Source organism: Podarcis bocagei (genome assembly GCF_964188305.1).
Source record: "Podarcis bocagei genome assembly, chromosome: Z".
NCBI lineage: Eukaryota > Metazoa > Chordata > Lepidosauria > Squamata > Lacertidae > Podarcis > Podarcis bocagei.
The window spans coordinates 7,847,723-7,874,109 of NC_138140.1; the positions used below are offsets into that span (position 1 = coordinate 7,847,723).

Here is a 26,387-nt window from a genome sequence, read left to right on the forward strand (position 1 = left end):
TGTTATATGGTCTCGGCAGCCACTCCCAGTCACCAGTCTAGCTGCCACATTCTGGATTAGTTGCAGTTTCCGGGTCACCTTCAAAGGTAGCCCCACATAGAGCGCATTGCAGTAGTCCAAGTGAAAGATAACCAGAACATGAACCACTCTGGCAAGACAGTCTGCGGGCAGGTAGGATCTCAGCCTGCATACCAGATGGAGCAGGTAGACAGCTGCCTGGGACACAGAATTGACCTTAGTTGGGTGTAAGTGTGTGTAGATAGAACATTCATTGTTCCACTAACTTCACCTACCTGGCTTCACCTACCACTGGCATATGGCCCAGAAGGGAATGTGGCCATCAGGATTAAAGAAGTCCCCAGCCCCTGCTATAACGCATAGCACTGCCTACTATTATATTATGAGATCCTGTATCTCTTTAAATGATGGTGAAACCATTCCCCCCACCCACCCAACCCAGACAGCTATTCCCTCACCCTGGCAGATTATGCACTGCAGTAACAAACCTGATTCTTTGCAAGATCATCATCTCTCTGTATTTGAAGGATGTAGCCTGTCTTGCAGGTGACATTGCACTGGGCACCATTAAAACGCCCCGCACTGGAGAAGGTCAGCACAGCATTCTCAATCTCCAGTTCTTGGCAATCAGTGGCTTTGCAGGAGTAGTGGACACAACTGTTGGGGGAGAATGGGAATATATATGCTTCTTGGTGGTTTACAAGTACAAAACCAACAACAATGTGCACAATTAAAATACACAATAAAGCAATAAAACACCTGTAATCAAAATGCTCAATAAAACAAGTTCGTCTAGGTTGCATTCACACAGCACTTTATTCCATTTTCCCAGCTGTAAATTTCTGCATTATATTTGAGCTTTCACACAACATAAAAGCCATTTCTGGAAAGTGAGCAGAATATAGTGCAAGTTTTGTGCTCATTTCCATGTTAATTGGTTCCAAAAATAATCCATTTGCAACCCCATAAACCCAGAAAATTGCAGGAGTAAAGTGATAAAACTTGAGGTAGTATGCAAGCTTACAGCTCCTCCCTGGTGTTTTCATGGAGGAATCATAGGGGAGCCAAAGCAGGTATGTGCGGAATGGGAGGGTGGGGGGCAGCGAACCTGTCCAATGAGATTCCCACTGGTGGGAATTAAATTTATCGTGACACACCAGCATATGGGTCAAAAAGCCGCAGTTGCTTAACACAACAGGTACTACAGCATGAAAGGACCATTAGAAAACAGAACATAAGCACTAGGAAAACTAACACAACACTCCCCGCATCCAACTGCATCCCAAAACAGTGCTATGTTCAAAACAGTGAAAACAGTAATTAAAACAGGAGGTTGTAGCTTATCCTTTAAAACAGCTCAGCAGTTTCAGTGCCCCTGCAATGTCCAAGCCCATCATTTTAGCCACGGAGTCCCATGCAATTGCTTCCCCCCACCCCCCTTAAATTATCCTTACAACATGCAAAATTCTTCCCTCGCCAAACCTTTCAAGGACTATGTTTCAGCAAGATTCAGCAGGACTCGGCTGAATTATACCTAAGCTCCTAATTGCCAAAAAACCCCACCCCCATTATTCCATTTGGAAGATTGAAAAGGCGAGAGAGGAATGCAAGGAGATCAATACCATGAGATGAAACTGGGGAGGAAAGCATTACGGAAGGAGTGCTAATGATTGCTGACTTTAGCATGGAAGACACTGCATTGGTATTCTATAGCATCCAACAGCTTGCAGAAGGATCAGCCACCCTGCTCTCATTTACCTTCACAGCAAGCCCTTGGATTGAAAGGGAGCACTTTGCCCAAGGCCTGCCTGGTTGTCTTTTTACCTTTATGAGCTAGTTGCAGTGGGGGCTGGTGCCCATTGGGAGAGGCAGGGTGGAAGGCAGGTAGACCAATAATAGGTGGAGGCAGGACCAATGACAGGCAGAGCCACTGGGGGCTGGCAGGAGGCATACTGGAGTTGGTGGGGTAATGCCCCATTTGTCCCATGGACCAGCCTCCACTGACCGCTTGCAGCACAGCGCTTTAAGCTGATTTTTGCCATGATTCGTGGAGCAGTTGTGACAATGTCACAGTGTATCTGATAAAGCTGGGCTTCCCAGAGTGGTCAGTACTGGCCCTCCCCCAGATCAAAAAGTGGCTAGGGGTAGAAAAGAAGTGTGCAAGGCATACTGCGAATAATTTAATTAGGAACCAGGTGCCTCAGAAATGCCAGTGCAGAGTTCAACTCCCTTTCCAATGATGTTAAAGGTAAAGGTAAAGGGACCCCTGGCCATTAGGTCCAGTCATGGCCGACTCTGGGGTTGCGGCGCTCATCTCGCTTTATTGGCCGAGGAAGCCGGTGGCCAGCATGCCTAAGCTGCTTCTGGCGAACCAGAGCAGCGCATGGAAACGCCGTTTACCTTCCTGCCAGAGCGGTACCTATTTATCTACTTGCACTTTGACGTGCTTTTGAACTGCTAGGTTGGCAGGAGCAGGGACCGAGCAACGGGAGCTCACCCCGTCATGGGGATTCGGACCGCTGACCTTCTGATCGGCAAGTCCTAGAGCCACAGCGCCACCTGCGTCACTCCAATGATGTTACTCAGTATTTAATAGGCTGTTTTATTTACCCTGACATTTTTTGATTCCTAGTCATGGAGATTGGTCATTAATAAATGTTGACTATATATCAATATATCTCAACTGCATTTTATTTATAGTCATAAGGATTTGGGGTGGGGTTGCTGACAACATTATAAGCTCATCAAGAGATCAAGGGATGAACTCAGAAGTTTGGGAAATGCTGTGAAATCAGCACAGGTTCAAACTTCTGTCATGCATTTCACTATCACCTCACCCCCAAGAGAAACAAAATGTGTACAAAAACCCATACATGGGGGGGGGGAACAGCACACACAAATTAAGTGGAAATGATGTACAGAAATGCACTATATTAACATACAGAAATTTCTTGCAAAAATGGGCAGAACTATGCATAGTAAGAGAAACACATGGGTTTTTTGGTGCGTTTTGTGTAAAACATATAAAACATGTATGCACACTTTGATGCATTTTGTTAAGAAGAAGAAGAATTTGCAAGATGATGTGTAAATGGGCTGCACTGAATTTATAATTGGAAAAATGAGAAAATGAAAAGAACAAAAATTGATAAGACGGGTTGGGTCACAGGATGAGCAAAAGGCACACGATTTTGGAAGTGCATTGATAAACACTAAGAGGCGCTGTTTTGCGGCTGGTGATTGAATTCGAGAAGCTGAGAGGCTCTTTTGAGGTGACTTCATATGTGGCACAAAATCAAACACAGGAACCAAATCTACTCTTACAGGGAGTGCTTTACATCCACGCGCAGGCCCTCCCACCAGCACCTGCACAGATGTAACTTGAAGAGGGTGATAACACAGTCCACCTGGCAGATGCCAGCTCTTGGCTGGCCTGGCAAGGTGGATGGCAATAAAACAAGGTTTAGTGGAACCAAGAAAAGCAAGTGTACTTTCTTCCAACTGCAAAGTATGCAGAGCAGTGACATAATTACACAGCAAGGAAAACACAGGTTACCTGTCTGTGGGGGTACAGTAGAAAACTCAGAGCAAAAGAAAAGCAAAAGTAAGAGGGGAAGGGGGGGGAAGAATGAGAATAGAAAGCAAGTCACTCTTTACCTTAAAAAGAAATATCATTGTAAGTGTCATTGCTTTGGGGAGAAGTGGGACTCTTGGACCCTTCACCTAGAACGTTGACTAAGCTTTCAGCATGCACACCTTTGGAAGCCCAATGTGGCATTGGCAAATTTCAAAAGCATCTCCACATGGCATGTAGTTAAAACCATGGGATTTCGCTAACATAAGGTGTGGTGATACCCACCAACTTGGACGGATTTAACAAGGAAGTGAACAATTGTACAGATAATAAAGCTTACAAGTTATGATGGCCATGCATTACTTCTGTTCAGAGCTTTTTTTTCAGCGGAAACTCACCAGCACTCAGTTCCAACACCTTTAAGGTGGGCACCATTGCCATTATAAGAAAACAAGGGAGGCATTCATGGTGAGTTCCGGCTGGGGTTTGAACCTGGGACATTCCACTTGCAAGGCAGATGCTGTCCCACTGAACCACAACCCTTTTCCTTAGGAATTTGGGTGGCTATGGTGGGGACAAAATGTGGGGCAAGACAAGCCTTTGGTTTGATCTAGCAGGTTCTTCTTCCTCTAGTTTTAACCACCTATTTCAATAGGTCTACTTGGGGTAGACCTATTTACTCCTTTTATTAGATCAAGAAGAACAAGATAGTTGCATCCATAGCAATAAAATAAAATAAAAATAAAATAAAATCAATGCAGACAACATGCTCTGACCTAGATACAAGGCTTCTGATCACTGTGTTGAAATGAGATGAGTAAGCTCAGAAGCCCAGTGAACAGCCGGATCAAGTTTCAAATGAGAGGTCCAGTTTATGGACGTCTGTCCAAGTCCCAAGGCAGGAGGAGACAGAGACAGAGAAAGACCCATTGCTGCAGAGCAATGTCTGAAAGCATTGGCGAAGGGATGGTGGGTGGTAGTGGCAGAATCACATGTTCAGTTTGCTTCTCCGCCTTCCCTTTAAGCTCTTATGAGCTTAAAATGTTGGAGCGGAAATTCTTATCACAGCATTCAAGCATACACTTTGTGATTAATCAGTGCCAATGCAGTAAAAGGTGGGAGGCAACTGAAGGGTTTTAATTCGTAGGGCAAAAAATCAAGGCCACACTTCTACAAAATTCTGAAGCCATTTTTTGCAGAAGGTGTGTGTGTGTGTTTTTCAAAAGGGTACAGAATTCTTCTTTAAATAATAATGATGATGCCTTATTCCTGTAACAACCAGTGCTTTGATGGAACTATCTCTTTGAATCTCTGGAAGAGGACACCTTTCTTAAGGTTTGGCAAATCAATGCAATCACTCAAGAAAATGGATTAAATACGAGATGATAACTGACTTAAAATTAATAATTCCAATCCACATCTGAAAACTTAAAAAAGAGGGTTTTGTTGTTTTTGATGCTTTTGAACATTACCTATATACGTCAATAAACACTGTACAAAATATACACAAAATTGCCTTTGGAAAAAGAAAGGAGGAGGGTATTTTAATTTTTAAGGCTGTTATGATTGATACCTTTGGTCAGTGCTTTTTTTCTAGAAAAATAGGTGCCAGTACTCACCATGAAGTTGTCACAGTAACAGTAAAGCCTCTACAAGGTTAAATTACGTATAAATGCACATATCAATGAAAATTGCATAGAAAGATGCATTATATTAAAGGAAATTGCTGTGCAAAAATGTGTACATTAGGCAAACTTCCATACAAAAATCTGCATATTTAGATAAATTTGCACTAAAATGCTGGTGAATTTCCACTGGACTTTTTAAAATATAAAAGAAAAGAAAATGGAAAGCTGGTATGGAAATATCGACAAAGATCTCATTAAATTAAATTGACTTCTCCACATTTTCCCACCAGTTTGCAATTTATTTATATTTTTAAAACAAGAATTCATTGTGAAAAATCCATCAGCATATTAGTGCAATTTTCTCATAATATACACATTTTGGTATAAATTTTCCTCAATATGCACATTGCTGCAAAATGATTTCCCTTAATATAACACAATTTTTGTATGTTATTCTCACTAACATGTGCATTTTCGGGAACACTGTCTTAGTATGTGTACATTTGCACACTTCACTTGACTGAAAGATACATTGCAAAATTCAGAGAAGTGTGAATTTCGAAGGATAGCCCTGTTTCGGTTTCCATTGTGTTTCAAAAAGCACATGTTTAATAGATTCACTTTAACTGAAACTGAATCAAACGGGTCACCCACCCCTAGTCCAAAGTCAAAAATGAGTGCAACAATTAATTTTACATCTGTACAGTAGAGTAGTTTCTTAGCACACCCCCCATCTTCCATCTATGCAACCAATAGACATTAAAATAATGGAAGGATACATACCATCCAGGCCAAAAGAAGAAAGGGTGTGAGGCGTGTGGTCTGCAGAGAGGGAGGAGTGGCCTGGAGAAGGTCCCAAGGGCCAGACAGAGAGGCCAGGAGAGTTGCATTTGGGCTGGAGGCTTCCTGCCTCAACTCAGGATGTTCCTGCCCTACAACTCTCAGGGCCTTGCTGAGTGAGACTAATGGAAGGTGTGGCACAGCAACACCCAGAGGGCCCCATAGGTTCCAACACCTATGGTATATGGGAAGAACCTTGGGGAGAAGAGAGGCCCTTCACTTACTCCCTCATTCCAAGCCACAAAGAGCTTTAAAGGTGAGATCAGGTGCTGTGCAAGACCATACTGTGTTTATACCATACCCTACAATATTTTTTCCAATTAAAATGGGGGTGTCAACAACAACAACAACACCGCACCCATCTGACTGGGTTGCCCCAGCAAAACCCTCCCCAGACAGGGCTGCCTTCAGATGTCTTCCAAAGGTTTATAGTTAGTTACTTATCTCCTTGGTTCAGGGGGTCACATAACTCCATACCCTCCAACATTCCTCTAAAGAGAACAGGGACATCATAAGGAAAAGCGGGATATTCTGAGATCAAATAAAAAACCAGGACAGCTTCTGTGAATTCAGGACTGTCCCTGGAAAATAGGAATGCTTGGAGGGTCTGTTATGCCCAAGCCCACCCAGTGAGCTATATAGATAAATGTAGATTTCAAACTCAGGTCTCCACTGATCCTACACACACACACAAACACACACACACACTGCTGTGAAAATAAATTGGAAGTGAAAAGAATTATGTACAGCTACTGGAAGTGGGGTGCAAGATTGTGTTAGAATGGATCAAGGTCTTTCTTTCTTTCTTTCTTTCTTTCTTTCTTTCTTTCTTTCTTTCTTTCTTTCTTTCATGCAGAGAGAGCCTGCCCTCTTTGAGTTGCGACTTCTATTCCAGGATTTTCCTAGCATAGATTGAAGCTGGACCATGAAAGCCGAGGAGAGACAAAGGAGGTGGAAATAATCTACTGACATTTTCCCATGTGGGTTAAATGCCCTGTCTGCTCCCATTCACTGGGAAACTCCATGGATTCTTCTGGCAATGCCAAAGGTCAGGCACAGCTTTTCTCCTCCTGCTTCTTATTATCCCCTTGATCAGGCCTACAGAGGCTGGAAGTCTATGGGTGGTAAAGACACGGGAGGGTGAGAGAGGCGGGGTGGGGAGAGAAGAAAGGACTCACCTCTGCTCAGCCGGGCTATAGGTCTGTCCGCTTTGGCAACTGCTGACGGTGATGGGGTCAAAGTTTTGGAAGGAGCGCAAGGCCACCCCAGAGATGGCCACGAACGGAGAGCTGAAGGTGATCAGGATGGTCTGGGTATGGTAGAAATGTTGGCTAAGGTCATGAATGACAGGGATAATCAAAGGGTTTTTCCTGCAGCTCAAGCCATGGATTCCTGTCAACAAAGGAGGTAAGGGGTGATGGAGGAAGGAAGGAGGGGAGGAGAGACAAGAGTTTTAAATTGTTGTTTTGTTTTCCTTTATTTGTTTATTTTTATTCACTTACAGAATTTATACCCCACTTTTCACATGTGTCTCAAAGCGGATCACTAAACAAACAAACAAACAAACAAACGAATAACACAACATCTCAAATTTAAAACTTAAGATCAAAATATCAGATAATAATAACATTAGAGCAGCATTTGTGGTGTATGAGAAGAATTATATATATATATATTAATGTTCCTGCTACAGAAGTTCTATCTGCGGTATGGGATCTATGACTCATTGAAATGTAAATCAGTAATCAATAAAAAAAATCAATTTGACCTTGATTGGGTGAGGAATATATTAGCAATTAAAGCTTTTGTTAAAAAAAAATGTGTTACACAAAGACAAAGTCTGATGACTTTGGACAAAGAATGGACGCCAAAATATTTTGAATAATTAATCTGGTTTTCTCATAAGACAATTTTTACCTGCCGTCTGAAACTTTAAAGGGATGCCCGAAGCATTTTTGTGTGTACAAAAGTCCTTGAGCATTTTGCAAAAAAATAATTAAAAAATGGTGCTGCACATTTATATGTAGGCAACGCATGAGGTTTTGATCCTAAAATAACTTACGAATGTTCATGGAAGTTGGGGGAAGTGTCCTCTTCCCCCCCCTGCCTCGTGAAGCTCCCTATGCTTCCCCCTCCAAGCTGATAATATACAAGAGGCCCTTTTAAAAATTGTTGTATTGCTTTACTCGTGTATTTTGATCATATTTTAATGTGTGCATAAATTGCTTTAAGACTTTGTAAACCACTTGGAAACCTATTTTGCCATTAAGCAGTAAATGACAGTAATTGTAGTAGCAGCAGCAGCAGCAAAGTAAAGGGGAAGAACTGTAGTTTAGTGATAGAGCATCTGCTTTGCATACAGAAGGTCCCTGATTCAATCTTTGGCATCAGTCAGTCAAGGTTGGGAACGTCCCCTGTCAGAATCCCTGGATAGTTGCTATCATTAACAGTAGACAATATTGAGCTTAATGGACCAGTGGTCTGATTCATTTTAAGGCTGCTCTCCCTTATACATGGAGGGCAGCTCCCCTGAGCAATGTGAGACGAGATAGGGAGGAATCCTCGATAACTGAGCGGAGGTTTGACTGTGATCAAATACTTCATTCACATGAGCTATCTAGATAGGAATTCAGAACAATGCTGTTGCCATACAGACACATTTCACTGATTTATTCTCTTTTTACTGTTGATTTTTAGGATTTAAAGTGCACCTGCAGTGCCTGTCTGCTCAGTGAAAATACTTTTTGGTCTTTTCAGAGCTACTGTAACTTTATGTAGAAGCTTGCAGCTTCTGCCTCTGTTCAGCAAGAACATGACTTTACTGAATTGCCTCTTAATTAGACCACGATAGAGACAGGAACCTGCAGAGCAGTTTTCCTTTCATTATGAATTTGTTTTTGTAAAGTAGTGCTATTTTTAAAAATTGCAGGTTGTAGGAGAATTTGTACGATTTTAATTATATTATTTATTTTACTGTAAATTCTTATTGTGGAGTGCCATGAGATATATCGTATGAAAGCTGCTGCAGTGTTCTGTCCTGGGCCCGTTGTTGTTCAACGTCTTGGATGAAGGGATTAAGGGGATGCTCATCAAATTTGCAGATGACACAAAATTAGGAGGGGTAGCTAATGCCACAGGCAGAATCAGAATTCAAAATGACCTTAACAGATTGGAGAACTGAGCCCAAGCTAACAAAATGAATTTCAGTAGGGACAAATGTAAGGTTCTGCACTTAGGCAGGAAGAAGCAGATGCACAAATATAGGATGGGGGACACCTGGCTTACTAGCAGCACTTGTGAAAAGGATCTGAGGGTCTTGATGGACCACAAGCTTAAAATGAGTCCACAGTGTGATGCTGCAGCAAAAAAGGCTAATGCTGTTCTAGACTGTATCAACCAACAAAATTAGTGTCCAGATCAAGCCAAGTAATAGTCCCATTCTATTCTGCCTTGCTCAGACTGGAATACTCTGTCCAATTTGAGAAGGATGTTGACAAGCTGAAACGTGTGCAGAGGAGGGCAACCAAGATGATCAAGAGTCTGGAAACCAAGCCTTATGAGGAGTTGAAGGAGCTGGGTACGTTTAGCCTGGAAAAGAGGAGACTGAGAGGAGATATGATAGCCATCTTCAAATATCTTAAGGGCTGTCACACAGAAGAGGGAACAAGCTTGTTTTTTCCCTGCTCTGGAGGGTAGGATTCAAACCAGTGGCTTCAAGTTACAAGAAAACAGATTCCAACTAAACATTAGGAAGAACTTTCTGACAGTAAGAGCTGTTCAACAGTGGAATAGTGTCCCTTGGGAGGTTGCAGATTCTCCTCTCTTTGAAGTTTTAAGCAGAGATTGGATGGCCACCTATCACAGATGCAATAGTTGAGATTTGTGCATTGCAGTGGTTGGGGTCCCTTCAAACCCCCTTCAAACTCTATAGTTCTATGATTCTATGAAAGATGGTAGCAAATGCCTTAAATGAATAAAATATATTTCACAGTCAGAAATTTAGAGAAAGCCATCAATATAAGCTCTCTTCCCCACCATTGAACATGAACTGACTAAATAACAGATGTAGTACAGAGCTGCTAGCAAGCTGAATGGAAAGCAATTAGAGTCAGAATCTGGAGACCAAATCTTCTAATTAAAATTGCATAGGATCTTCACTGAACAGGACTAGTCCAGAATAAGTATTACAAGAGCATTGCTGGACAATATAGTGTTTATATCAACTGCCATGTGGAAACATAGCTTTAATTCTGCTTCCAAACTATTTTGGAAAAGCAGAGCTTCACGCTCTGCTAAAAGACCTAAGTGGAAATTACTTCAGACACTTTTCTGCTTTCTTATTCAGGTTTGAAGAAGTTATTATGATTATATGGACAAGCTCGGTGCCCCAAATCCACTGAAAACGAACATATAATGCAAGCTATCCATCATGCATTCATGTATGCAATTGGTATAGTAATATAATTAGTTGTCAGGTTTGGATCAGAATACCTAAAATATTGCCTCACCCATTGTATACTCAACTGACTCTTCAGGAGTGAGGCTCCTCCAGATTCTACCACATCAAGAAATCCATTCCATATGATATAGGAATAATGCCTTAAGTGTGGTGGCCCCAACCCTTTGAAACTGCCTCCCATTACATATCAGACAAACACTGTCTCTCTTATCTTTCTGAGCTTGCTTTTCCAACCTTGATTTTCACCATCTAGGTCTCAAAGCAGCTTGTGATGACAAAAATATACAACACAGGCAATCAAAAATGCAAATTAAACCTCAACAATTTAAAACCCCAATAATTCGAAAGCAGACAATTTAAAACCTCAGAAAATCTTTTAAGTGGAGAGGGTTTGTTTGTTTTTTAATCCAGGCTGTCTCAGATTTGAAATTGGTTTCATAGATGAATTTATCTGAATTGTTTTCATTTGTATGAAATTGCTTTACACATGCTTTTATTGCTGACGTTTTTTACTGTTAAATCTATCTGAGGCAATTTCATAGGAAGAGATTCGCAGGTGGGGTGAAATAAATAAAATATATAAATAACCACTTCCCTCCAACAGTTTCACAAAGTGACAGTGGAGGCTGGTCCATCAGAGCAAATGGGGCGCAGACCCACCAACCTGAACCAGCCTCCACCTACATGCCTTCTCACATACATGAGGCATGGCCCTGCCTGCCACCTCCCTGCTCCACTTCTATCTCAGTGTTTGTTCCTTCAAGAGGAAGGAGAATGGGGCCAAAGCTAGAATTAATTGGCTCCATCTGCCTGAATCAACCTGCCGTAGGTCCCTCTGCCTTCCACCCTCTCCGTCCCAATGGATTACCAGCCACCATCTGTGATGTACAGATTCTAGCTAAAGTACAGCAGCAGAAAGTACTGCCAACTTTCCCCAGTCCCATGAAATTATATGAAGGAGGGTTCTGTGGGTGTTCCCACCCCCCTTAAAATATTCAGCGAATGCCCATTTATTTACTTTATTTAGTAATTTATTATTTATACCCCGCCCTTCTGGCTGGGTTTCCCCAGCCACTCTGGGCGGCTTCCAACAAAATATTAAAATACAGTGGTCTAGTTGTTTCGTTAATAGTGTTTTATAGATTGTAATTGTTTTACTGATGATTTATTAATTATTCTATATGGTTTATGCTGTTTTGTGACATTCTAATATGTTATTTATTCTTTCTAAGCCACTTTTCCCAATTTTTTTGAATGAAAAGCAGCATAGAAATATTACAAATCAAATCAGCTTATCTTATTAAATTTATAGGTCGCTTGATTGGGGGGGGACCTCTAAGACTGGGGTTGGCAAGGCTTACCTTGCCTGGGCCAGTTCACTGCCATGGAGCCCCCTCTGTGGGCTGGATCGCGGGCAGCGTGAGTGTGCATGCCTGCGATTTCCGGCATCTGCATCTGTGCAGATGCGATTTCTGGTGCCGCAAAAGCAATTCCCGGTGCCGCGCTGCATTGCTTTAGCGCAGCACGCGGGGACTCACCAAGTGGGAAGCTCGGTTCAGGGGTGGCTCATGAGCCAGTAAAACAACTCCCATGGGCCGCTTGTGGTCCATGGGCCTTAGGTTGCCGACTCCTGCTCTAAGATGTTTACAAAGGATGAAACGGTAGCATAAAAAAAAAAATTCTCAACCATACTCTAAAACATACAAATGTAAAAATACTATCTGGAGCACTCTGAAACAATGGCTTTTATGATAGTGCAACCAAGACTTCTATTTTATCCTATGGTGAAGGACAATAGCCAAACAGGCAGAGGGGTTCTTACCAAGGTCATGGCTCTGGTCTTTGGTGTCAACCAGTTGAACAGAAATGGTCTCCTGCTGATCGAGATCTTCGGTCCCATCTGCTACCAAGTGGATTATAACGGCGGCAGCAACCATTGGTTGTGAAAAGGAAGCCTGGAGAGAGAAGGAAGAAGAACACCAAGATACAGGACTTGCTGGTTTCCTGTGTGTCCCCTCTTGAAGCAAAACAATTGCTGGCTGACACTTAAAAGTGTATGTAGGGATGGATTATAGATCAGTGGCTGAGAACATGGTAGGCATGCCTGATCAGGCCAATGGGCCATCTAATCCAAAATCCTGTTCTCGGTCAAGCAGATCCCTCTGGGAAACCTGCAAGCAGGACCTGAGTATGAGAGAACTCTTCCATCTGTGGCTTCCTGAGCCATCCTGGCTAGGAGCCATCAATAGTCCTCTCCTCCTCCATGAATTTGTCTAATCCCCTTTTAAATTCACCCAAGTTGGTGGCTATCCTTGTCTCTGATAGGAGTGAGTTCTATTGTGTAACTATGCACTGTGTGAATATGTTCTTTCTTTTAACAGGTCCTAGGTTTGTGTGTGTGTGTGTGTGTGTGTGTGTGTGTGCGCGCGCGCATATGCATTGCATATCATTCTCACACAAAGCAACAGGTGTACAGCAATGTAAAAGCAATCAATCAAACAAAACATTTAGAAGCAATACAGAACCATCATTAAAATGAATGGCAACCCCAGAAAACTGTAAACCTCTGAATAAGCCTGTCAGCATTAACAACAACAACAACAAAAGTCTTCAAGAGATGCCTGAAAATCAAAAGTGAGGATGCCTGTTGAGTTTCTGTTGGGAGAGAGTTCCACAGTATGGGACTGATGACACCAAATGCCCAAATTCTGGTTAAGGCCAGAATTTCTCTGGAAGACCTCAGTGATCAAGCTGGGCTATATGGTAATCTGAACCCAATTTGCTCATGTTCAGTCCTTGCCATCTCAGGATAATATTCCTGCATTACAAAACGAGAAATATGTGTATTTTCTTAGAGAGGGTTAGTTCTTAATAACATTTTTTGGGGTAAAATATATTGTTTCTTCTTGACCAGTGAATTGCCAAAGTGTGCCTTAACTAAGGGAAATGCTTTATAGCTGACAGGGAAATGAACTTATTTCCCCCTCCCTCTTTCATCTTCTCTTCCTCTCTTTTTCTTCTTCCATTCTTTGTTATGAAGAATGCAAGAAGAGTTCTGCTGGTTCAGGCCAAAGACCTATCTACTCCAGCACCCAGGTTTCACAGTGGACAATCAGCTGCCTCACCACCACAAAAACAACTCTCCCAGCTAACTTGTGATTGCCAACAACACTGGTCTTGTCTGAGGCCAATGGATTGTTGATTTATGACACATGGGCGATAATAGATGCATTATGAACATGACAATGCTTGCACTAAAGTATGTTGTTCCACCCATAGAGAAACTGTTTCTGGGAGGAAGAAAGGCCACAGGGAAAGGAAAGACATGTGTATGTAATGAGTGTGCGGGATGGAAGAAAAAAAATAGTTTTGGTTCAGATTTTAATGTAAACCCTACCCAACATGCAATTTTTAAAACAATATGTCAAATGAGACACAAGCCGTCCTTCAAAATTTGCAGTTCCCAGGATTTGGGGATGTAGTTCCACAGCCCAATAAAGTACCAAGATGCGTACATCAGAGAAAAAAATTGCATAAAAATGTAAATGTTGGAGAAAATAGCACCTATGGTGTATTTATACCACTTGATTGTAAATTGCACCACAAAGTTTACATTGTGTGCCATAAAGCAGTATACATTATGGTTTACAGAGGCGCTATACCAGTGACAATTGATGGCGAAGATGAGCACATCAGGCAAAATTGCTCACGAAGATGTGTATTTCAGGAGAAATTTGCAAAAAAATACGGTGAATTTTCATGAAGGCTTCTTTTTTTAAAAAAATTAAATTATGCAGAAATGTAAAAATTGAACAAGCATGGAAAACTGAGAAATCAAATTGTATCAACCCCCTCTCCCTTTTCTGGACTTTGTATCTGTTTGTAACTTGGAAAATTTACAAACCTTCGGTGAATAGTTTCTCTCTCTCTCTCTCTCTCTCTCTCTCTCTCTCTCTCTCTCTCTCTCCTTCCTTCTCCCCACCCCATGCAATATCTTACCTTGAGCCAGAAAACAGTCTGGGTGTTGTTGGCAGTGCATGGGTACCAAGCATGCTGAGATATTCCATCACTGAAGTCATTCACTTTGGTTCGGCACACCTAAGAGAAAAGAAGAAGGAGAATCAGCATGAAATTGAACTGAGCTCTATAAAAAGTCATGGTGAAGTCTATAAAATTATTGAGTAGCCAATGTGGCACCCTTCAGGCATTGGGGACAACTCCATCAGTCCCAGTCAAAATAGCCAATGGTCAGGGATGATGGGAGCTGTAGTCCAAAGCATCTGGAGTGCATCAGATTGTCTTCCCCTGGTGCAATAAGAAAAGGGTCATCTAGTCCAACCCCCTGAAATGCAGGAATCTCAGCTAAAGCATCCATGACAGATGCTTAAAAACCTCCAAGGAAGGAGAGCCCACCACCTTCTGAGGGAAACCGTTCCACTACTGAATGGCTCTTACTCTCAGAAAGTTATTTCTGATGTTTATGGAGATTATGGAGGAATGAGTTGCAAAACAAATGCACAATGCATCTCTCAAGCACAAAACAATAAAAATGGAGCCAGTGTGGTGTAGTGGATAGATTGCTGGGCTGTGAGTTAGTGAGCTCCAGGTTCAAATCTCCATTTGGACATGAAACTCACTGGGGACTTTTGGCCAGTCATTATTCTGTCAGTCTAACCTCCCTGACAGGCTGTGGTGAGGATAAAATAGAGTGGGGTGGTGGTGGTGGAAAATCATATACACTGCATTGAGATGCTTGGAGGAAAAGCATGATATACATGTCATAAACAAACAGAACCACAGAGTTGGAAGGTGTTTGTCTAGTCCAGCACCCAGCAGATGCAGGAAATCTCCTGCTACAACATCCCTGATAGATGGCCCATTCAGTCTCTCCTCAAAAAACTCTAACCAAGGTGAGTCTACCATCAACAAATGGAGTCTGTTAAACAGTTTATTTACCAGGCAACAGGGGATAAACAAACAAACAAATGTGGACTAGTCATGGTAAATAGGGTGAGTTGTAGTAAAGCAAAGGACAGTCTGAGAAGAGAGAATGTAAGCCTAACTTGGTGGTATAACCAGTGCCCCCTCTGGTCTTCCTGCCCCTGTCCACAGGCCAAGCACCAAACAGTTGGACAGGTTAAGCATTGGTCAAGGGCCTCAGGGGTTCAAAGGGGCCCATTGCTGGCCCAATCTGACCACAATGTTATTTTCTGCCCTCTCTGCAAGATCGCTGGATGCTTCTCAATGGTGAGCAGTGGATGGTGGTGTTACTTTTCAGTAGGGGCCAAGCTCAGCTCTCATCTACAATGCCACAGTCCATAGATCTATGAAACTGATCTGTAATCCAGGCTGGACTACAGCTACCCTGGTTGGATGAGGCAAGGAAGGGTCTTGCCTGTCTAGGTCTATTTGTGGCACTTTTGCACCACTGAAAGCATGGGTGAGGAAGCTATTGCCTTCTATCCGTGGTTAGACCTGAGGTAGTCAACCTCTTTATACCTACTGCCCACTAATGCATCTTTCTTGATGGCAAAATTTCCTTACTGCCCACCAGTGCTCAATGGAAGGAGGATTCAGCTTGTGCCGTAGAACCCCCTGCCGCACACCTAGAATCCTGAAACGGCCACTAGTGGGCGGTAGGGACCAGGCTGACAACCCCTGGGTTAGACTGTAACTCCCACCCAACACCAGAAGCCAGCATGACCAGTAGTCGGGGATGATGGGAGGTGGAGCCCAGCAAAGCATGTAGGGAGACAGGTTTTCCTCCTCTGTCCCTCTAGTTGTTGGACTTCAACTCCCAGCAGTCCCAGCAGCCAGCATGGCCAACGATCAATGATGGTGGGAGTTACAGTCCAGCAACATCTGGAGGTCCATGGCTTCCCCACCCTTGGCCCAAATCATTGCCCATCAGCTCCCCTTCAGGCTTCTCCCAGATATTTCCAGCTTTGCAGCTTCTAAGCTTCCTCCTGTATTCTCACACTTTTGTATTAAAGAAAACATGGTAAGCAGAGAAGCTTCCGTGGGGATATTTTCAAGACAGGGGTGATGTCGATGGCAAATGAGTTCCACAGTGGCTCAAGTAAGAATAGTTCCCTTATGTCCAGGAGAGAAAAAGTCAAAGCAATGCAAAAGTAGTGCTCCGCATATTTGGAAACAGAGATGCTGGATTGGCCAAAAGTGAGGTAATGATTTCTCTAATTTGAATCCCCAAAGGCTGAGAGCAAAGGAATCTACGGGCAAAACATAAATCAACTTTAATGGGCTGGAAGAAGTTTTTCAGTTTTGTTTAAAAATAAGGAGGCAGCGGGAGGAAGGAAAAAGAAAACCTTGACTGGAACCGAACCTCAACAAGGCTTGCCAGTGGATAGGGTTACATTTTACAACAGTGCAGGACTTTACATAAACTATCTTTGGCATTTGAAATTCATTCCAGCAATTCGACATGTATCATTTTGCAATTCTCCTTTCTTGCATTTTCAGCAGGCTGCCTCTCATTGGGGAGAATGGATGGTTTCTTTCTTTCTTTCTTTCTTTCTTTCTTTCTTTCTTTCTTTCTTTCTTTCTTTCTTTCTTAAATACCTATCCAGTTAGGGGATTTATCTTACCCACACCTGCAGTTTATATGGCTGACACAAATGGACAGCCTTTCTAGAATTCTATGGACATTGTGGCGTGACTCTTCTCTTCTCTTCCTTTCTCTTCTCTTCTCTTTTCCTCTCCTCTCTCTCTCTGAAACCCACTTGGCCCCCAAGAACACAGAGAGGAATGGGAGAGCTGGGGTTTGGCATAGTTCATGTGTCGCTTAATGGATGAGTGAGAAACGATATAAAAAGCTGACCCAAACCTCCACTAAAAAACTTGAGCCAAACCCAAAACAAACCATTGTTGAGGTTCAGGAAAGCTCTGATAATTTAAAATATCTATGTTTTTATTTTTGCTGCTGCTACTCCCCCCCCCCTCCAAAAAAAACCCCACCTCAGCATTTTTCCTGGGTTCTGTCTGCAACCCAGAAGCAGAAATCTTAAAACACAGAGGGGTGAATCTGGTTGATAGGGCCCTTTTAAAGTTCTGTTTCTGGATCTGAAAGGCTGTACCATGGGAAGCTACAAGTCAGTGTCATAGCATCTGCCTTTGCATGCAAAACATCCCAGATTCAATTCCCAACATCTCCAGGTAAGACCAGAGGAGACTTCTGTCTAAAACCTTAAAGAACTGTTGCCTGACTTTGTTGGTGCATCATTGCTCTGACTCAGTAGAAGGCAGCTTCCTTTGTTTCTATGATTTGTTACTGTTTAATAAGGTCACATCATTTCTTCTGAAAATTGCCTTTTTGTTTGGTCATTGTCTGCCCTTGTAACTTTCAGACAATCTGTCCATTGATGCCAAGTCCCAAACCTGAGATAGCCACATTTCATATATGTCTGGTTTAGACATTTCCAGCAGTGGTTAGCCAAGCCACTGTTATTAATTGCCAACATGAGGTATTTGGAACCATCTGACTTATTTACCATGGAATAATGATTTCTTCATAACTTCAGTTCTACACAGGTGTTCTGCTGTGTGTAAAACCAAAACACAAGAAGCAAGAGTGGGTTGGACACACTAATGTCCACCCTTATCACTCTCCATCTTGTGGAAAGTGGAGGTCAAAAGAACATAAGAAAGCCCTGCTAGATCAGGCCAACAGCACATCTAGTCTAGCATCCTGTTCTCAAAGTGACCAACCAGGTACCTGTGGGAAGCCCACCCACAGAACCTGAGTGCAACAGCACTTACCCTACTTGTGTTCCATTGCAACTCTGGCAGTGGAGGAAGAACATAGCCAATGTGGCTGGAAGCCAATAATAGGTTTATTCTCCAGATCCACCCTCAAAGCAACTGTAACGCAAGGAAAGCAACAAGGAGCAACCAACTTCATGTTAAGGCAAACATAGGTATTGCCCAAAACTGGTGTCTCCATTTCAACTGAATACTCATAAGGAGCGCTCTGCTGGGGGAGGCAAATCCTGTTCTCACTGTAGCCAGTCAGATGCCTCTGGGGAACCTACCAGCAAACCCTGAGCACAACAGCACTCTGCTCATCTGAAATTCCCTGCAGCTGATTTTTCAGAAGCATAGACATGTGCACAGCTTAATGTTTAAAAAAAGGAGGGATTGTGGCAATGAGGAAAGAGTATGAAGTAGCAATCCTGCTCCCTCAGCTGCCACAACCTGTGGGGAAGCAGTGGTAGGGGAGAGGCAAAGTTGTAAGGGAGGGAGGAAGCAGAGAGAGATGCAGGCAGAAAAAAAATGGCTGGTGTGGGTCTGGAACAGATATGCAGCTTCTGCTTGCATCTGTCTTTGGAAGCAGCAGGGGCAGAGAGTAATGGGCTGCAGTGGTAGCAGTAAGTGAGAAGGAGGAAGTCATTCTCTAGGACAGGAAGATGAAGAAATCCTAAACTGTTTTGGCAAGTTTGGGTTAGCTCATTACAGTGGTACCTCGAGTTACATACGCTTCAGGTTACATACGCTTCAGGTTACAGACTCCTCTAACCCAGAAATAGTACCTCGGGTTAAGAACTTTGCTTCAGGATGAGAACAGAAATCGTGCAGTGGCGGCGCAGCGGCAGTAGGAGGCCCCATTAGCTAACGTGGTGCTTCAGGGTGAGAACAGTTTCAGGTTAAGAATAGACCTCCGGAACGAATTAAGTACGTAACCAGAGGTACCACTGTATCTAGTTAAATATAAAGATAACAAAAACTGACTGTATCTTTGTCTGTTATCAGTACAGCAAAATTCTGGTATTTTGTATCTCATTTTTTAAGTTTGTATTTTTAAAGCAAAATTTAGTTAGTCGTTAAAAAATTAGTTAAGTTTTAGTTTCTTTAGTTTATTGGATGAATAAAAACAATCCCCTTTATGACTGAGTATGAGTATATATTCAATTAATGTTTGCCTTAAAAAGGAAATTCCAAGGTGCACACCCTAACAAAATGTGCTGTGCACGCCTATATTCAGAGATACACAAGATACACACCTGTATTCAGAGATATACTGCCTCTAACAGTGAATGAAGTTGATAGTCATCATGACTCGCAACCATTGATAGCTGTGTCCTCTAAGAATCTGCCCAATCCTTTTGTAAGAACAAAAATTGACCCAAGAGGGAGCCAAGCCAGTGTTGTGTAGTGGTTAGGAGCGGTAGACTCGTAGTCTGGTGAACTGGGTTTGCTTCCCTGCTCCTTCCCATTCAGCTGCTGGGTGACCTTGGGCCAGACACACTTCTCTGAAGCCTCTCAGCCTCACTCACCTCACAGAGTGTTTGTTGTGGGGGAGGAAGGGAAAGGAGAATGTTAGGCTCATCTACCACCAACAACCATGGTTTTGATGTTGTTTGGATCATGTGAAGGTGCTCAAAATTAAAGTATCAGCTCCCAATTGCCCTGGCACTGATCAAAATACTGAAAAATTAGGGACACTGAAATACTGGAAAAACAAACCTTCCCAGGTAGGGATGGGTGAGGAATCTGCTGAGCTCAGCTTCCAAAGTGGGTCACATCTAACCTAGTTCTACTCAGAGGATGCTCACCTATATAAAAAGGTCTAAATTAGACTTGCCCATTAACATCAATGGGTCTACTCTGAGTAGGACTAACATTGGCCAAAACCTATAAATGGGGTGCCATCTTGCTGGTTGACACCTCATCTTTGATGGTGGAGCACCCCGGTTGTGGTCTAGGAATCAGTCTATAAGTCATTAAGATAATTAACATATCTTAAAACAGTGGCTTGGAACCATGGGGACGTTTCTTGTTAACTTGGTACAGGGTCACCAGGGTCTTTAATCAGCCCAGAAGCATGCAAAGCAACCTTGAAGAGACAAGCATCTCTATCTGTTGTCCAATATTCTCTGATGTAGAGTTGAAAAAGCTGTTTACTGCAAGAGTTGGTCTCTCTCTCTCTCTCCATGAAATGATTGAATGTTATGCTTAGGTCAGGACATGAGTACAATTGGCCACTTATGCAGGGGCCATGCTAATCTTCTCTGTATCGTTCTAATTTTAGTATATGTGCTGCCGAAGTGAGCACAGTACAGTTGGCCACTTATGATTTCCAGCAACCAGTATTCAGAGCCATGCTGCCTCTGACAGTGGAGGGAGAATATAGCCAGGAATAATGCTGTGGCCATTGATAGTCTCATAACATGTTTACTAGAATGGGCCTTTTTGTGGTGGCCCCCCACTTATGAAATGCTCTCTGCAGGGAGGCTTACCTGGTACCATTGTTACATATCTTTAGGCACCAGGCAAAAACATCACTCTTCTCCCAGGCCTTTGGCTAATTAAACAATCAATGGTACAGAAATCAATCAAACAAACAAACAACAAACAAACAAACAAACAAACAGAAAGAATACCATAAATACTGTTACCTATCTCAGATGTTCTCAGAACATTTTTACTGAAGCATTACCTACACTTACCAGAGATGGGGGCACTTGTTTATCCAAGGGTAAACATACAGCTGACCACATATGAGGCAGTGGGCAGAACCTAACACTGTATTAAGGATGCATTCTCTTTTACCCTCTGCTAGTATTGCCTACACCATATGGCGGCCACTCTCCAGGGTTTCAGGGATTGAACCTGGGACCTTCTACATGCAAAATGGATGTTCTGCCACTGAGCTACAGCCCTTGTAGATCATAGAATCACAGAACTGTAGAGTTGGAAGGGACACCCATGGTCATTTAGTCCAACCTCCTGCAGTGCAGGAATCTCAACACACATTTCCCCATCCAATTTGAAACCAGACCAGACCCTGCTTAGCACTGCAAAAATGCACCAGCAGTTTTAATGCTGCACCACTAAAGGTAAAGGGCCCCCTGACCATTAGGTCCAGTCATGACCGACTCTGGGGTTGCGGCACTCATCTCACTTAATTGGCCGAGGGAGCCGGTGTACAGCTTCCTGGTCATGTGGCCAGCATGACTAAGCCGCTTCTGGCAAACCAGAGCAGTGCACGGAAACACCATTTACCTTCCTGCCAGAGCGGTACCTATTTATCTACTTGCACTTTAAAATGCTTTCAAACTGCTAGGTTGACAGGAGCAGGGACTGAGCAACAGGAGCTCACCCCATCGCGGGGATTCGAACTGCTGACCTTCTGATCGGCAAGTCCTAGGCTCTGCACCACTAGGAGTGCCAAATTGGGAGAAGGGTCTCAATTACTCGGGAAGGTTATAATGGGTGGCCCTTTGGACTCCTGGGCAACTAAGCTTTACAGGGTTCTTTCTCCCTACTTGTCCATGTGATGCCGGATGACAAATTTGCCTTCTACTCCTCTCAACTGGAAGCCTCTGCATCTGTTTTCCTGGCATCTTGTATCAAACTTCTCCCTCCAAAGCTGCTTTCAATTAGAGGCATCTAACATTGTCTCTGCCTTTTCAGTGGGTTCTAAATCCAGCCCTGTCCTCCTTCCACCCACACACTGTATGTATGTGTGCGAGGCGGGCGGGCGGGCGTGTGTGTGTGGAGAGCAGGAGACAGAGTGAACGAGGGCAGAGGGAGGCACAGATTATGTTTCCAACCCCAGGGGGATGCCATGAGGTTTCCCTTTGACTCATTTAGCCCAGCATTTGCTAATGATAAGGCAACATGTCAACTCTCTCCACTCTCCCCCACCCCCTCCACAAAAAGTAGCTCCTACTCTCTGAGCTTTCTTTCTATCGCCCCACAGGCCCCAGGAATGTGTCTGGGTGGGGTGCGGGTGAAGAGGGAAAGTGATATAGCAGTTGTGCACAACTCATGCTCTTTCTCCCACTGCCCCCTCCCCATACAAGGTGTCCCCGACCTGCGTGGAGCCAATTCCAATGCAACGCAACTTCATGCCTGGGGTGGGGGAGGCGAGGGTGGGGTGACAATACGTACACGTCTCAAAATGTTAACAGAAGACCAGACAGCTGATGTACATCTTGCAGGAAATAAATACACAAATAAATAAGTAAGCAGGCAAGCTTCCATTCTAGCCTGCAACATGTCTGTTCTGCAAGCACTGCAAGCCTGCCCATGAGGTGAGATGAAGCAGCTACCTAAGGCTGCAGAGGTGCCCAAGGCAGCACCCTGCCCACCCCACCACTTCTGCCGCTGGAGGAATGCCCCCCTCTCTTCAAGTTCTGTGAGACGGAGGCATTCCAGTGCAGAGTGTTGCTGCTTGTCTTCTCCACCCCTGTGGAAGACTTAGGAATGGGCAGATCTGTCAATTCTAATTTCTTGTTTCTCTCTTTTCTTTTTTGCAATCATGTATCCTGGTCTCCGCATTACTGCAGCCAAAAAATAATAAAAAATCAAAAATCCAGAAGATTGCCAGCACTTTGAGTGCACATTTCTCTTAACAAATGCATTTTTGTTTGATGCTTTGAAGAAGATACCCAATTTTGCAAAGCATTATCCTTAATGCAATGCATAGGAGCCAATTCCTAGGGGCCGTGGGGGCTATAGCCCTCACAACAAAATATTTGAGGGAGCTGAGTCCCTACAAAGTTAAGGGGTATTCCCATTCAAATGGTGTGGATGCACTGTGTCGTGTGATCGATTACCCGGACAATATTTTATTCAAGTTGGCACCTCTAATACAATGCATTTCTGTGTGTTAATTTCGTCTAGTCCAGACCCATGCAATGCAGGAATAACTGCTGAAGAATTCCTGGCAGATGACCATCCAACCTCTGCTTAAATGCCTCCAATGAAGAAGAGTCTACCACCTTCTGAGGTTGTCCATTCCAATGTCAAACAACTCTTACCCTCAAAAAGTTCTTCCTGATGTTTCATTGGAATCTCCTTTCCATTTGAATTGATTGGTTCCATCTACCCTCACAAAACAAGCTTGCTGTACCTTCCATGTGACAGCCCTTCAGATATTTGAAGAAGGCTATCACATCTCCTCTGCCATCTCTTTTCATTTCTATGCACACTTTCCACTGATATATGCATTATTGTTCACATTTCTTGGTTGGAGCACTGCAAAATTCAGAGAAGTGTGAATTCAGAAGGCTGGCTACATTTTTGTTTGTTTATTGGTTTGATAACTGTGGATTAGCTGTGGTGTCATTTTTATGAAAATGCAAGCAGCACTTCATTTCTTGCCAATATCTAATGTGACTAACTTCATGTGTAGTGGGACCGTGTGTGTTCACGCACATGAAATCCCATGGATGTGCTCTGGTGATACTATGCATGCTTGCCCACCAACTAAGAGTTTCAAGGGAACGGCTTTGGCTCAGTGGCAGAGCACCTGCTTTGCATGCAGAAGGTCACAAGTTCAATCCCCAGCATTTCTAGGTGGGGCTAAGAAACATTCTCTGCCTGAAACCCTGGAGAGCTGCTGCCAGTCAGTGTAGACAATACTGAGTTGGATAGACCAATGGTCTGAGTCATTATAAGACAGCATTCTATGTTCCTATATGTATAGGACAGCACTGTTAACTGCTTGAGGCTGGACATCTCTGTGAAAGTCACATCAACTATTTAGCAAGGCATCTCCCAAAGGCACAAGTTTTTTGGGAGCTTTGTGCTGCTTTTAAGTTACTGCTGTTCCTGCCAACAGCTTTCCTGTTGTTCTTTTCCATTGTGGTGTTTTAATGTCTGCAATCTAATTAGTTTTTATTGTGAATTGAAATCATTGTAAGCTACCCTTGGAATTTATTGAAGTGGGATGGGTGTATGTCCCTGAAATAAACAAACGGCTGAAGATAAACTGGAAGCAGAGATTTACCAAGGACAGGGAGTAGAAAATAGGGGCTGTCCATAGTAAGTAAGGCTACCTGATAAATAAAGACAGGGAGAAATATAATTTCCATTCAAAGGCAACCCTACTTAATTCACAGTTTCATAGGAAATTGCTTTGGGGGGGGGATGTACATTAGAATGAATTCAGGCTAAAATGTTGGTGAGGGCATTTTTAAAAAAAGAATTAGCAAACTGATGTGCAAATGTTGAGAATTTAATACTGGGAGATTGAGAAACTGAGAGAAACTGAAATTGAAACTGAACCATATCCCTAAACTACCCCTAACTGGATCATGTGAATTTTAAGCTGGCTTCAACTGAGAACATTCTGGATGTCCTTCAAGTGTGCAGCTCAATCTGTCAACCAACTTGACAAACAATCCTTGCCAAGCCATCCCAAATGGGGAGTGAGCAAGTCTCTTAGCTCAAGCCATTTAAAGGGATGGGGAATAAATACAAGCCTCATTGTGATTGCTAACTTTTGGGGGAAAGCATTTGTCTGCCATGCTAGTAAGAAAACAAACAAATAAAAACCCCAATTATTGATCCACACAGACACTGAGTGCTTCCAGTCTGTTGCTATTTTCAGGTGAGATTCAATCACATGCCAGCAAATTCAATTCACAGAATGAAAGCTGATTTGTCATTCTGGTGCATCTAATCTGCTCCCCTCCCCCTCCCCCCATTTCGGACTTTTTGCAGTAAGAAAAGTGATAAGGAAATGTAATGGATCACAGTTGCCTGATGGAACCTCAGATGACCTCCCCACAAACAAATCACAATGAAAGCGCAATAAATAGCCAGTCTTGTCTGACCTCCCTACAAAGTCTGTGTAAATAAATCAGGATGAATGCTCAATAAGCAGGTCATCTGGAGGCGACTGCTGTGGCTCAGCCAAAAGGAGACTTTTCCACATTGAACCAATGGGCTAATTTTATATGGAGTTCCACTCCTCCTTTGTCCAGGAGCAACTACATAGACTTCAGTTTCACCAGTGTAATCCTATGCATGATTACTCAGCAGCAGGTCCCTGTGTATTCAACAGGGCTTAGTCCCAGGATACAGCCTAAAGAAGTTGATTTGGTGCAAAGATTTGGAAACCATCCTGCCTCCTGCGCAGTATTATGAACAAGGTCATCCTGTTCAGCTACTGAGCCAATTCTCTGAGCCAACACGTTCTCTTTGACTCTGGTCCTGAGGATGACATCAGCAGCTCACAAGCAAATGTAAAATCATATGCAGCTTGCCAAACAAAGGGTGACCCATGGGAAGTTACGTTTTTTTTAGGAGTCAACTCTGCCACTGTACAATCTATGAGCAGATTGTCACTTGCCCTGTGCCTTTACTATATTCTGTGTGTTCACTGGGCCCTGAATTCTGTTCCTCTTGATTTCTGGCTTTCTAATACTGAGTCGCAGCATTGGAGAATGCACCAGTTTGCTGCAGATTTCAATTCATTTGAATCTTAATTCTTGTCCCTGCACATGCAGATTTGGCATAAACATGGTAGAACATATTAGCAACTGTTGGAAACAAGTTATTGGACTAGATCAGGGATGGGAAAACTGGGACCCTTCATATGTTGCTGGACTAGAACTCCCCTCATCTTTGACCGTTAGCCATGCTGACTGAGGCTGATGGGAATTTGTGTCCAACAGCAAGCAGAGGGCCATACCTTTCAGCTATGCAGGACCAGACTCTGACAAATGCACTATGCATGACATAGCAATTAAGGATAGTGATTAAGGGCTCTCCAACTTCTACCAAACCCAGCCAGCATGGCCTGGGGATGATAGGAGGTGGAGCTAGGGATGGCAGAGAATTCAATTAGGAACAGGAGTGGCAATTGCCACAATCTGCTTGTTCATCTGAGGTCAGAAACAGAAATCATGTAAACAAATATTTGCTATTGATTTTCTTTTTAGCCCACAAATATCACACAAATAATTACCTTATTTTCTGTGTTGTTCATGACATTTCCCTTCTGCTGGAAATTAATTGTATAATTAATTACATTAATTTATGTAATATTGGACAGCAAGGTTTCAGAAGCTAACAGGAACAGAATGGAAACAGTGCTGGTTGCAATTAACACAGGATG

The 26,387-nt window shown here is 43.1% G+C and overlaps 1 protein-coding gene across 1 annotated transcript in view; it reads right to left on the reverse strand.

The window, feature by feature from the left end:
• Nucleotides 1-26,387, reverse strand: part of PAPPA (pappalysin 1) — a 246,209-nt gene that overhangs the window by 72,148 nt on the left and 147,674 nt on the right. Inside the window, exons 11-14 of the mRNA XM_081179613.1 lie at nt 14,519-14,617; nt 12,342-12,474; nt 7,239-7,452; nt 507-675 (exon numbers count right to left, since the gene is read on the reverse strand). Of these exons, the coding sequence (XP_081035739.1) occupies nt 507-675; nt 7,239-7,452; nt 12,342-12,474; nt 14,519-14,617 (615 nt within the window). The remainder of the gene's footprint in view (nt 1-506; nt 676-7,238; nt 7,453-12,341; nt 12,475-14,518; nt 14,618-26,387) is intronic.